This window comes from Carassius auratus, chromosome 14 (assembly GCF_003368295.1).
Source record: "Carassius auratus strain Wakin chromosome 14, ASM336829v1, whole genome shotgun sequence".
NCBI classification, from domain to species: domain Eukaryota; kingdom Metazoa; phylum Chordata; class Actinopteri; order Cypriniformes; family Cyprinidae; genus Carassius; species Carassius auratus.
This window is the reverse complement of record NC_039256.1, coordinates 17,412,932-17,427,037: the sequence shown is the minus strand read 5'-3', so window position 1 is coordinate 17,427,037 and position 14,106 is coordinate 17,412,932. Positions and strand designations below refer to the sequence as shown.

Below are 14,106 nucleotides of genomic sequence, written 5' to 3'. Positions count from 1 at the left end.
ACGAGACGAGTCGCAACAAAACACGTGTTTCCGTTGACGCAGCTGTTAGCCCGGATGTGCTCTCCTTAAAACAACCGCCTTTACTTTTCTAGTGTGGCTAACGGTTGTTACCATTCAAAGCTTCAAGCTTTACTGGACGCAATTCAGTGGACATAAAACAGCTCCAAAACTGTATGCGTAGCGTTTTTTCCCATACCATTTCAACGGTCTGAATATTGAATTTGAGAAATGTCGAGGCGAAGGCACAGCGATGAGAGTGATGGTGAGTGAGTTAGCATGTTAGCATGCACGTTGACATGAGTTTATCTAATTTTCATATTGTGTGTTTGTTTACTCTTATGATTGAAAATGAAAGACTTTCTGACAATATGGCAGCCGAAGGGTGCTGTATTTGCCATAAGTAGTCTGTTTATTTGCATTAAGTGTATTTGCATTAAAAATAACCAATTAAATGTTACTTTTCGAACAGATAGGAAGCTTTCGGGTACACAAAGCGCTTTTAATTTGATTATGATCATTTAGTACGGAATGCAAGTCTCTTTTGCACTATTTAATACTATTTAATTGCGTTTTCTTATCTGCCATGTACTTTTATTTACCATTAAACATTTGTCTTTAAATAACACTACAAAATCCAGCTAATTGTGATCTCATTAATGCTAGAAGGGACATTTTATGCTTTTTTTGTTATTTGGCTATAACACCGTCCACTTTGATTTAAAGGAAATGTTCTCATTTGTTTCAAACATGCGGACTTGTTCGAGGATAATATACATGGTCAATGTTAGTTACCTATAAGGTTCACCTATAAGACTCTCACGTTTGAGTTTTTCATTGCAGCCGGCTCCCAGCCTCACAAACGGAGGAGGACATCTGAACCCATTGAGATCGAAGACCGCTTGGAGTCACTGATATGTCGTGTGGGAGAGAAGGTAGCACATCCTATTGCTCATGCAGTTTGTATTTTTTTTAGTTTAGACATAAGAACTGGTTAATTTATATTCTTCCAGAGTACGTCCTCCTTAGAGAGCAATTTGGAGGGTCTTGCTGGTGTCCTGGAGGCGGATCTTCCTAATTATAAAAACAAAATCCTACGCATCTTATGTGCTGTGTAAGTGACCTGTATTTTAATGTGCAATGTTTCCTTTTGCTTCAAAAGTGAATCTCACTATGCAACAGATATTGTATATAACACTTTATTTGTTTTTGAACAGTGCAAGGCTTTTGCCAGAGAAGTTACCCGTGTACACCACACTAGTGGGACTTCTCAATGCTCGCAACTACAACTTTGGAGGAGAGTTTGTGGAGGCCATGATACGACAACTTAAGGAGACACTCAAATCAAACCTTTACTCTGAGGCTGTTTACTTGGTTTGTGCTGTTTAGTGTTTATTAAAAAAACTGCATCACAACCTTATTGTAAGTTTTGATGGGGTTTAATTCATCATGTGCACTACAGGTGCGCTTTCTCAGTGACCTGGTGAACTGTCATGTCATCGCGGCTCCATCCATGGTTGCCATGTTTGAGAACTTTGTCAGTGTCACGCAGGAAGAAGACATACCACAGGTGAACATGGCCCTATGCATCCACGTACATAGCAGTACATAGATAATCGCGAGGCTGACAGATGTGTCTGTACAGGTGCGGTCTGACTGGTATGTGTACGCTGTGCTGTCCAGTCTGCCTTGGGTTGGCAAAGAACTGTATGAGAAGAAGGATGTGGAAATGGATCGCTTGCTCAACCAAATTGAAGGATATTTAAAGTAGGTTCCTCTTTCAAATCCTTTACATTTGCACAAAAATATGGCAGTAAGCACAAGTTGCAACACATTATCTTTTGTTGTGTCGTATATTTCCTGGTAATATACGTGGAGGAATAATGTAGAATCATCAGGATCAGATACATGCTAGGCTGCAATAACTCTGTACAGCCTCATATATTAAGTACTAGTTTGGAAAAAAATTTATAAATAGCTATGTGTTTATTGAACTTTTAAATAAAAAGGTTCTAAAAGATCTAAAAAAATATATAAATAAGCTCATACTCAAGGATGGGGAAAAAACAATTTTAATTGGATATTATATGGCCACAAGGTAAGATTAATTTTTAAAGGCTATTTTATTATATAGAATGGTAGACTACATGAATAAAATGCATATAAAAATATCAGCTGTCAGTCTATTTCTCAGAATAATGTCTGGGTAATATCATATTTTAAAGCTCAGTTTTAAAGATCATATGATGCAAAACACTTAATGCAGTGCAATACAATGATGATTATGTACAAATAAATGCTCATTAAATGTATAGGATCTGTCATTTGATACTTTTTTTTTTAACATGATTTCTGATAAATGATATATGGATAATCAAGTACACTTAGGTTGCACCAGTCCAGTAAGCGTTCGTCTTGAACAGTAAGTAACGATATAGAAGTTATTCTTACTTTGTAAAAAAAAAAAAAATCATCATAGATTTTACTGCAAAAAGATGTTTAGAGTTCTGCTAAACGGTATTTACTCATAAAAAGTATAAGCATATAGCTACTATAATCAACCAGATGACAGAATTTAGGAGTTAAGAATTAAGTTTTTAGCAAAGTTTTGATTGAGTAGGCCTATAATTTAGAAGCCTTAGTGTATTGAATTGAATCTGATACACTAGGCTTTAAAGGGATAAAAAAAACTTCTCTGTGTGTGTGTACTGATAGAAAAATGTGTTGGTTGTGATATCATGCTGTCTTTAAAACTAACTTGTATCTTTTTTTTGTTGTTGTTGATATTAGGATGTTATGCAAGAAGATTACAGATAATACAGAGTCTGCTGTGAAATGTCATGATTTGGGTTTTGTTACAGGCGGCGTCAAAAGACTCATGTTCCTATGCTCCAGGTGTGGACCGCAGAAAAGCCCCACCCACAGGAAGAGGTTAGAGTCAGAAAACAGCCTTCATCCAGACTTATCACTTTATAAGAACTGACAAAATATCAATCACAGTTGTTCTCAATGCAGGTGTTAATGCTGTTTGGGTTGTATTTTTCATTAATTTATTTTGAGGATGGGTTTGTCTAGCTTTCCCACTAGCTTCTTCAACCAAGTGACATGAATTTGCACAACTTCCATAGTTTTTATTAGATGCACAACTTTTGACATTAACAAAAAAAAAAAAAGGTTTGGAAGGAGCTTTCTCTTTATCACATTTGATTCATTCTGTGTATGTGTTTTTATATATACAATTTTTTATTTTATTTATAATTTCCCTCCCTTTTTCTTGTCCGTGACCGTATCAGAACAGACCTACAACCCAGCAGTTGAGAGCTTCTCTGTTCTTCCACTGTAATTAATTTCCTCTGTCTCTCTGCGTAGTATCTGGACTGTCTCTGGGCTCAGGTTCAGAAGCTGAAGAAAGACCGCTGGCAGGAGCGTCACATCCTGCGGCCTTATATTGCATTTGACAGCGTGCTGTGTGAAGCCCTGCAGCACAACCTGCCCCCTTTTACACCTCCAGCCCACTCTGATGACGCCGTCTACCCCATGCCCCACGTCGTCTTCCGCATGTTCGACTACACTGATGCCCCAGAGGTGCAGTAATGATTCAAGTCTAGTCCTTATTTTTCAGCTGGATCTAATGGGACATCGGAGGAAAAAAGGCATAATCCTTTAAAATCATTTTTAATGGTCTTTTTAAACTTTTAATGGTCTTTAAATTCTTTAATATTAGTGTTGAAAATAGTTGTGCTGCTTATTATTTTGTGGAAACGACGCTACATAGTTTTCAGAATTCCTTGATGAATAAAAGGTTCAAAAGCATTTGTTTGCTATAGAAATCTTTTGTAACATTATACATGCCTTTCCTGTCATCAAATTAAACAAAAAACAAAACAAAATCCCACTGACCCCAAAACTTTTGAACTGTAATGAATATTCAGTGATATATATATATAATGAATATGCTTAAGATGTGTTCTTGTGGATGCTGTCTGTATATGTAAGTGTGTTTGTTGTCTGTTGTCAGGGGCCAGTGATGCCAGGAAGTCATTCAGTTGAGCGCTTTGTGATTGAGGAGAACCTGCACTGCATAATCAAGTCTCACTGGAGAGAGAGGAAGACCTGGTCAGTCCTTTGCGTATACTTATAGCATTACTTTTTGCTTTTAGTATTATTTGAAACTTGGCTTACCATATTTCAACTGTTTTATTTTTTTCTCTCTCTCCCCCTTTTTTTTTCTTTTTACTCTTTCACAGTGCTGCCCAATTGCTCAGCTACCCTGGAAAAAACAAGATTCCCCTTAACTACCACATTGTGGAGGTAAATAAGACTGTGATGCTGTTTTTTTATTGTGGAGTCTCAGGCTGTCAGGAATTGTCAGTGGGGTGAATATACAGCACTCTCTCCACCTTCAATACCACAACTGCTTTTCTGGCACTGCAGCATAAATGGCTGCCCACTACTCCGGGTGTGTGTTCATGGTGTGTGTGTGTGTTCATTAGGGATGGGCGTTTTCCACAATTATCACATTTGAATATTTAAGCTCACAAAAAACGAATATTCTAATATTTGTTTATTTAAATTAAGTTTAATGAGACAGACGTTATTTTTCAGCAACATTTATTGTTTCCGTCATTTTTGAACAAGCTTACACACAATAAGCTTTAACATTACACATCGTGTTTTGTAGCTGAAAACCTTTAACAATGCGTGCAAACAAACAGAAGTACAGATTAAAACCAGTGAACAAAGAAAAAAAAATGTAAATAAAGCAGCCTGCAGCAATTAGGCTATAGAACGTAGCCTACACTTAACTTTGAAACTTTTAAACTGTCAGCAAATCATTTTTGCTTTTTTTTTTTTTCTATTGTTTTACATGTTCTTGTTAAGAAACACAGGCATGTAGGCTAAACCTGATCGGGGGAAAGTCGGCTCCTTAGTCTGTTAACAAAAAGGTAGGCTGTGGAGAAAATGCGCTCGTGTGTGTGTGCTAACGGTGTGCTAAGCGAATAAGTTTTGTGAAGCGCTTCGTGTTTTCGCTTCACCACTGAATGGGATCCTCATTTGGAGGAATACATGGATCCAGCAAGAACTGCTCCCACTTGTCTCTGCTGGACTCTCTGTAATCATCGCTGAAGAACTGGCTCAGCCTTTTCCGATGAGTGGGCATTGCATCCTCTTCATCGTTGGTGGCGGCTGCATCCACACCACCAGTATCAAGGAAAACGTTCTGATAATGTTCAAAAAGTTTTTTTTTTCCTTACTTCTCATGTTTTCATCGAGAAACCGGAGATGTTTGTGCCGAGGGTCTAGGGCGGGCGTGAGAAGAGGAGTTTACTGCATTCTCCAAGATAGCGGTGTTTATTCGTTGCTTGAGAGAAGCCGCAACCATGTTCTTGAATTCGGTCACTTTCTGTGATTCTCAACGGCATATTTGAAGTACTGTAGAAGACCGCATTTCTTATTCCTTCATTAAAGCTGCGGTAGGGAACTTTTGACGCTCTAGCGGTTAATAAACAGAACTGCTTGTGTCTTGCGGAAGAACATCGTAACCAGATCTACTTCTCTCTGTTTATGGCTATGAAGAATCACAAAGGTACTGGGTTAATCTGCCGCGGTATCCCCGAAGCAATCTAAAACAGTCAGAATCTAAACACTTATTATAGGTGCACCCTAGTGATTCAGGACAAGCCAAAAACACGGTTTGGAAAATGGATTCATGGTGTACTCACTTATTATATACATTTTTCTACATTTTGAACACAAAGTTACGGACCGCAGCTCTGATTGGTTATTTTTTACCGGGAGCGGATGAATTTCGGCAAATGGCAGTAGGACCACTGGGAGGAGCCAGAGGAGCTTGATTTTTTTTTTTTTTTTTTTTTTCTTCTTCACAGATTATCTGTCTTGTATTCTACTGTCAGGACATAATGACAGGTTTAATAAATATGTAAAAAATATTTTTTTTACAAAAGTTCCCTACAGCACCTTTAATTATTTTTTGCTTGCATACATCTTCAAATATGCCGTGGAGAATCACAGAAAGTGACCGAATTAGGTTTTATTGTGAAATATTTATTTATTTTTATGGCAAGCAAAAGTATAGAGAATATCAAATATTTTTATTCATCGAATAATTAGAGCAGAATGAATATTTGAATGTTCGACTATCCGTGCGCACTAGTTGGACGGGTTAAAGGGCAGAGCTCGAATTCCGAGCATGGGTCACCATACTTGGCTGTATGTCATGTCACTTTCACTTATTTTATTATATGGTAAATGTTAGCTACTGTTAATTAGTTACTGTTAGTGCGGGAAATTGGCACTTAAGCCCTATTAGGACAGGACTATTTTTACAGGGGGTCGTTGTCTTTGTGGTTTTAATCCTGTCCGAATCTGCCGCATCAGTAACAACCTCTGTAATAATTACCTACTGTTTTTTGGCAAATTGTGATGCTCTTCGAATGTCTGTGATTGCAGACAAGATTTTTTTCACAACACATTTCTTTGTGTGTTTTGGCACACATGAACTATCACCGATGCACTTGCATGTATTTTTTTTTATATGTTTGCCTCATGCCAAAGAAGAAATAATAAAATAAATTAAAACCGTAATACTACTGTAGTCTACTGTAATATCATAGCTTAACCATGGCACTTGTAGTAAACCTGTGGTTATACTAACTAATGGGAATCCGTCCGAATGACTATATGCAATGCACGCATACAGAGCGTATGATCTCTGCGATGACCAGATGTACAAAACGGAGATAATAAATCTGTCATCATTGGTACATGAAAAACATGGACGTTGGGTGACGAGAAACGAAACTCAAGCGTAGTTTAGAAAACTAGTCCCGTCTGAATAGTGCTTTAAGTAAGATATTTCAGTGTCATGCTTTATCTGTATCTTTTGTAGGTGATATTTGGTGAGTTATTCCAGCTGCCGGGTCCTCCTCACATTGATGTCATGTACACTGCATTACTCATTGAGCTCTGCAAACTGCAACCGGGCTCTTTACCACAAGTTGTATCCTTCATACTGACTGAAAACCATTTGTGTTTTTAACTGATTCCTCCTTCACACTGTGCCTAAGCAATTTCTCAAATTTAAACTTTTGGTAACATAAGTGTCCCCTACTGGTGTAGTTTTCCATAACCTGCCATTGTTCAGCTTGCTCAAGCCACAGAAATGATGTATATGAGGCTGGACACAATGAACACAACCTGCGTAGACCGGTGAGTCTTCAGTTTGAAGTTGAATAGTTGGCTAAGCCATTCCACTTTGTTAAAGGGATAGTTCATCCAAAAATGAAAATTGTCATATACTCATTTACCCTCATGTCGTTCCCGTATCTCCTGTATGAGTCTCTTTTTTTTTTTTATGTTGAACATAAAAGAAGATATTTTGAAGAATGCAGTTAATTAAACAGTTTATGGTCCCCATTGACTTCAACTGTACTATTTTCACAACTATAGAAGTGAGTAAGGACCAACAACTGTTTGGTTCTTCAAAACCACTTTTGTGTTCAACATTAGAAAGAAACTTGTACAGGTTTTGGGTGAACTCTTCATTTAACTACATTGATTTTAAATAATAATATCTCATCCTGAGAGAGACTTTGAATTTAATCCTCATTAAAACTTTTCTTACTACAGTAAAAAAGAAATGTTGGCAACATTGACTTCAAAGAGGCTTGAAAATCTTCAAAGCTTTTGTCCCTTTAATGTTTCTTTAATATAATGCATTATATGGTTCCAGGCTCATCAACTGGTTCTCCCATCATCTGAGTAACTTCCAGTTCAGATGGAGCTGGGATGACTGGTGAGGATGAGCTGTTTCCTCTGGGAATTATTATTGTACAGGATGTGTATTGTCTAAAAGTTGTCTATTTTATATAAGCATTGAATTTTGATGTCTCAGGGCTGACTGCTTGACTCAAGATATTGAAAAACCTAAACCCAAGTTCGTTAAAGAGGTTTTGGAAAAGTGTATGAGGTAAATTTCACACATCTCTTTATTAAGTTGCATTGCTTTTTATTATTGCCAATTGGACCCAGTCCATGCATGCTGTTATGTTTATTACATTTGCCTTGATTATGAACCTGCAGGTTGTCATACCATCAGAGGATAGTGGACATTGTTCCTCCGAGTTTCTCTGCGCTGATCCCGGCTAACCCTGTGTGTAGCTATAAATACGGAGAGGAGGCTGACAGTATGTTGATGCTCACGAACACATCTGATTCAATGTATACATTTATATTTGTATGCATACATGTATACATGTCTTTTGATTTTACTTTCTCATAGTGACAACTGACCACTTCCACTGTTTTATTTTGCAGCTGTATTATATTATATTTCAGTGTAGTTTGGTGATACTGTTGTGTAATGTTGCTTGTCTTTGTCTTTTAATTTGTTTCAGGTTCATTACCAGGATTCGCTATGACAACTATAGTGGGTAATGCCATCAAAAACCGGGCATCTAATGAGGAGATTCTTATTGTTCTAAAAGATGTCCCTAATCCAAACCAGGATGATGACGATGGTGGGTCTTGCCTTTTGGTCTCATATGACATTTAAGCCACTTGCCAATCATAGTCCAAAACTTAGTCTAGGGTGGGGGTCCTCAACTCTGGAACTTGAGATTTCACTTTCCTGCAGAGATGAGCTCCAACCTGGTTTAAACACCTACCTGGAACTTTATAGTAGGGCTGCAGGATATTTGGAAAAAATGACATTGCGATATTTTATTTTTCTGCGATTTTATAAATTGCTATATGAAATCTAATCCAATTTTTTCTTACAAATAAAAATGGGGTGAGCACACTTACATTCTCATTTTAAATGATTTAAACATCAGAGTATTTAAATTTGAGTAAATTATTTGTTTGTAACTTAAGGATATGGTTTGAATTAAAATCTTAACTAACATGAACTTACCACGAGCAATACAACTTTTGATTTCAACAATGAATGCTATAGCCTAAATGTTGAAATTAACGATGTTGTAGAAGTGCAGTTTAGTAATAGTAAATGTAAAAAATAATGTAGTTAAATAGTTGAATAAATAGAACATTATTGTAAAGTGTTACAGATTCGATATCGATGCTTAAAAGACACATTGTGCAGCCCTACTTTGTAGTAATACTGATGACCTTGATTAGCTTGTTCAGGTGTGTTTGGTTTTGGAGCTAAACTCTGCAGGAGAGTGGGTCTTGAGGTCCCGAGTTGAGGATCCCTGGTCTAGGGCTTTCTATTGAATTTAAATACATAATTGTTAGAGATATTCAATAAATGAGCTAAATATTTATAACATTTAATATTTATTTTTGCAATTCATAATGCATGTGTATATACATTTCATTAAATCTTAAAGTCACTGTAATATAATTTCTGAAGGATCACATGACACTGAAGACTGGAGTAATGGCTGCTGAAAATTCAGCTTTGCCGTTACAGGAATAAATTGTTTTAAAAACTATGAATGTAGAAAAGTTAATTAGGCATGCACCGATCATGATTTTTCATGGCCGATACCGATTTTTTTACAAGCAAACTGGCCGATTCCGATTTTCTTTTTAAGCAACAAACAAGAAAGGAAGTTGTGCATAAACAAGATGTTTATTTGGTATAAAATAGGCTATTGAAAACAATAACTGTAACCATCTGAAACTAACAGCAGTAACTGCACATTAGGTAGCCTACATTCAATACAAAAATAGATGGTACAGACATAAGCATTCAGCTTTTGTTTTTGAATTGGGTTGAAACTACAGAGAACTGTCCTTAAATAAAAGATTAACTGTAAGCATGTGAAATTAAAGGCAATAACTGCGTAGTCCTACAAAACTAATTTCTATGGTTTAAATCAGGTCGAAGTAGCTATTTTGTTTTATTTTTTTAATAACATTAAAATACACACCTTAAATGACGGTAAATACTAAGAAGAAAAAAAAGGAAACAAAAAAGAAACAAACACACAAACAAACACAAGTACATTGAATAATACTTCAGGGTAATTTAAAAGGAACATACAAATAAACCACTGCAGCAAATTGCCAGACAGAATAATACACCTTCAATTTAAAACCTCTCTTTTAAATCTTGGACTATTTTACTCCACTAGGGAACAGTTTGTATTCTAGTCCCATTAATCCTCGCAGTGCTGGGTTCTAAACAAACAGTATTATGAAAAGAAAGCAGCCAGAATCTTCTAATCTTCATGTATTCATGTTAGGTGTAAACCATACTTGCTATATATATATATATATTAGCTGCAGTGAAGCCAGACATTAACACTCTTCTCTGAGCTAATGTAAACTTGTAAGAATCATCATCATTAACAACATAAGACAAAGATCAAGATCAAATTACAACTTGTGTAGAAGTAGCTCTTTAAGGTAACAATTGCTCATTACCACTGTTTGCAGTTAACTTATAAAAGCACAGAATTTTGTCAGTATACTTGGCACTTGGCATTGTGCATTGAGTATATTTGGCTCTTATTACAGATTGCTAGATGTTCCACGTTTTGTATATTGCTTGGATAAATGCGTCTCCTAAATGAGTGAATGTAAATGCATGGTTTTCTGTATGATTTCTATCCAGATGAGGGTGATGGCTTCAACCCTCTAAAGATTGAAGTGTTCCTGCAGACGCTGCTCCATTTGGCTGCAAAGTCTTCCAGTCATTCCTTCAGTGCCCTGGCCAAGTGAGTATCTCCTGCCAAACCCCACACAGGCCTGCCAGCAGCTGGCTCCGTGCTCCCTCTCCTTCTGCTCACAAACACTGCTTTTAACTGCTAAAATACAAATCATTGAGAACGTATCAATGCTTGTAAAATGCTCAGGTGCTGTTCTCTTCTCTCTCAGATTCCATGAGGTTCTGAAGACCCTTACGGACAGCGATGAGGGGAAGCTGCACATCCTCAGGGTTCTGTATGACTTCTGGAGGAACCATCCTCAGGTGGGGTCATTCAGACATCATGTTGTATGTGTTGTATTGTGTGATCGCACGCTTGCCATGGCATTTATGAGAGCTCATGCTGTCATTGTGCTCTTTCAGATGATCTCCGTGTTGGTGGACAAGCTGATACGGACCCAGATTGTGGACTGTGCAGCTGTGGCAAACTGGATATTTTCTCCCGAAATGGCTCATGATTTCACCAGGTAAACCTGCAGAACACACTTAATTGTGTAGTTGAGGTCACTGCAGCTGTAACTGATTTACTTTCATTGGGTCAATGCAGGTTTTATGTGTGGGAGATTCTACATTCTACCATCCGGAAGATGAACAAACACGTGCAGAAGATTCAGAAAGAGTTGGATGAGGCAAAAGTAAAGTTGGAGAAGCAACAAAACAAAAAGGTAGAGAGAAAATATTTTTGACTGATAAGACGCTTGTCCATGTGAGCTTTTGTTCAAACCACACCGCAGTCTGATTAGATTTTTTCTGATCTTTGAGATCGCCTTTACTTCACTGTTACTTTAGTAAGGGATTACATTGCATCATTTGTTTGTGCAGTTGCAGACAGTGTCTGGAATGTCAACATTGGTTGTTGTAGTAATAATGTAGGTGTCTGCTATAAGACAACACACTTTCTCATCCAGCAACTAGTGAGGATAGTCAGATGGACAACTGGAAATTTGGCTTCTGGTTGGTCACAATGTCTAGCCACAGCATTGAATTGGTGTCTGAGATGACACATGCTGTAGAGGAGGATTACAGCATATTTTTTTTTTTACTACCTAGAGTCCCAGACACTACAAAAACTACTCTCATTCAGAAGAAAATGTATTTCTTATACATAGTAAACGTATTTCAAACCACATAGTATGGTGCTTGGAATCTTTATTTTTATTTGTGTTTCAGATTATATCTGATTTTATTTAACTATATTCATATTGTAGTTTATTATTACTATCATCTATTTTATTTCATTTTTTTGGTTACAACTAGTAATGACGTGCCGTTATTCTGTAATTTGATTATTAATTGTTAATGCGTTAACTAATAAGATCATATTGTAAGTGTTACTTATCGGTCTTTTATAATTCCTTTTGACTTTAATCTGTGTGAAAAGTCATACACTTTTGTGTATTTATTGTATGTAAATGTTAGGTTTTTTTCTGTTATAAGAAAGTTATTAAATCTATAATAGTTTGACAATTTTTTTTTTTTTTTTTTTTTTTGCAACTAAATTTCAATACTGTGATGTAAACCGCGATAAAAACATTAGCAATTGATCGGAACATTAAAATGTCATACCGCCATATGCCTAGTCCTATTTGATGTGGTCATAAAGATGTTCACGCACAAAGCAGTTGTGCGTGAGATGGCTTACCCTAGGTCTGCCTCTGTGCTAGATATTTTTAATTGTTTAAAATTAATTGCCTGCGTTAACTCGCCAATTTTGACAGCACAATTTTCAACATATTACAAACAAACATCATAACCTATTAAAACAGTTATTTGATATTTTGATATTTTATACCTTTTATTTTAATGTTTAATATGTATGTATATTTAATGATACCTGTGCTTTAAAAATATTAAGATTATTTTTATGTGCCAGTTAAAACATTGGCTTTCTTCAGGTCTTTATCGATTTATTAATGATTAAAAATAAAACAACAAATTTGTACTTTCACAAGCAGTCAAGTATTTCGAGCTTGCAGCGAAAATTTTGGTTTAAGAATATTTGATTGAGATGACTACTGAGGATGTGTGGTTTTTAAAAAAAAATAAAGCTTTTCTATAAACAACTAATGTTAAAGCCTGATACAGAGTAATGCCCATTATTTAATGAGAGTGCTGGAGCCTTATGTGTTTGAGATCTGAAAAGTCTCTCTCTTCCTGTAGCAGCCGGACAGCGGCGATGAAGAGGACATGGAGAAGAACAGTGAGGATGAGGAGGGTCAGTTGGAGGAACAGATCGAGAGGCTGCAGGAGAAAGTAGAGTCGGCCCAGAGCGAACAGAAGAACCTTTTCCTTGTTATATTCCAGGTGCGTCCATGACAATGCAGCTTTTTTGTTAATCATTTTTTTTCTGTACAGGCTTCATGAATACATAAAATAAAAGCTGCAAAATATGTGTCCTTGTTAATGTCAAAACCCCTTTTACACCTTGTTCCTATTTGTCAGGAAATAATAAACATTCATCTTTTCATGTCTTTTTCTCTCGCGGTGTCTTTTGTGTTTCATTATGATTTTTGAAGACAGTGCCTGGAGCTAAGAGATGACAAAAGAACTGCTGTTATCTCTTTTTCTTTCAGCGCTTCATTATGTTACTGACTGAGCACCTGGTTCGCTGTGAAACGAGCGGCGTAGACATCAACACCACCTGGTACAAGAACTGCATCGAGAGGCTGCAGCAGATCTTCCTCATGGTAGTCCTGATCCACATGTCTGCTGGTCTGTACTGTGTGTATAGTTGGTCATTTAAACATCTCTTATTAATACCCTCCTATATCCATTGTTGTCCACAGCATCATGTGATCATCCAGCAGTATATGGGCACCCTTGAGAACCTGCTGTTTACTGCTGAGCTCGACCATCATATCCTGACCGTTTACCAGCAGTTCTGTGCCCTTCAGCTCTGAAATCCCACAATGCATCACTTCAGACTGTCACACCTGCCTGTTTATGTGGCATTTCAAGATTTAGTGACATCCATCAGGATCATTGGAGTTGGTTGTTTTGTAAGTAGTGAAAATGGGAAATGTCTGACCCTTTTTTTGTTTGTGTAGTGTTTCTGTTTTTCTTTTCATTTTGTTTTAACCTATTGTTATCGGCTCTGTGGTAAGTGTAGGTCTTTTAAAATGCTTTGTGTTTAGGAAATCATGATAAAGAGCAGTGTTTTACTCAAGCAGCCATGGTTTGAAACTTGTTTTTATGCGTTTTATGTCATTTTGATTGGAGTCGAGTTGGGTTACAAGTAATTCTGCATTCTCAATGGTGTGCCTCTGTATAGCAGACTGCGCTCTTTAGCCACTGTAATGCCATGTTTTGGATAAGACGCCCCCCCCCCCCCTCCTTTTTTTTTTTTTTTTTTAAAACAAAAATACAAAATTAAAAAAAAAAAGGAAAAAAATCTGCTTCTTGTGGTGTTCTTG

General features: G+C 36.8%; 2 protein-coding genes across 2 annotated transcripts in view; both read left to right on the top strand.

The window, feature by feature from the left end:
- Nucleotides 1-14,106, top strand: part of LOC113113858 (RING finger protein 44) — a 1,123,463-nt gene that overhangs the window by 766,997 nt on the left and 342,360 nt on the right. The gene's annotated exons all lie outside the window — the stretch shown is intronic.
- Nucleotides 39-14,010, top strand: LOC113113847 (nuclear cap-binding protein subunit 1-like). The gene is made up of 23 exons (XM_026280356.1): nt 39-262; nt 841-932; nt 1,011-1,111; nt 1,215-1,371; nt 1,460-1,567; nt 1,643-1,764; nt 2,859-2,928; nt 3,367-3,582; nt 4,016-4,113; nt 4,245-4,308; nt 6,908-7,018; nt 7,163-7,227; nt 7,751-7,813; nt 7,913-7,987; nt 8,101-8,204; nt 8,415-8,537; nt 10,601-10,703; nt 10,864-10,957; nt 11,057-11,160; nt 11,241-11,358; nt 12,854-12,997; nt 13,267-13,380; nt 13,480-14,010. The coding sequence occupies exons 1-23, from the start codon at nt 229-231 to the stop codon at nt 13,591-13,593; spliced, it is 2,394 nt and encodes a 797-aa protein (XP_026136141.1). The 5' UTR covers nt 39-228; the 3' UTR covers nt 13,594-14,010.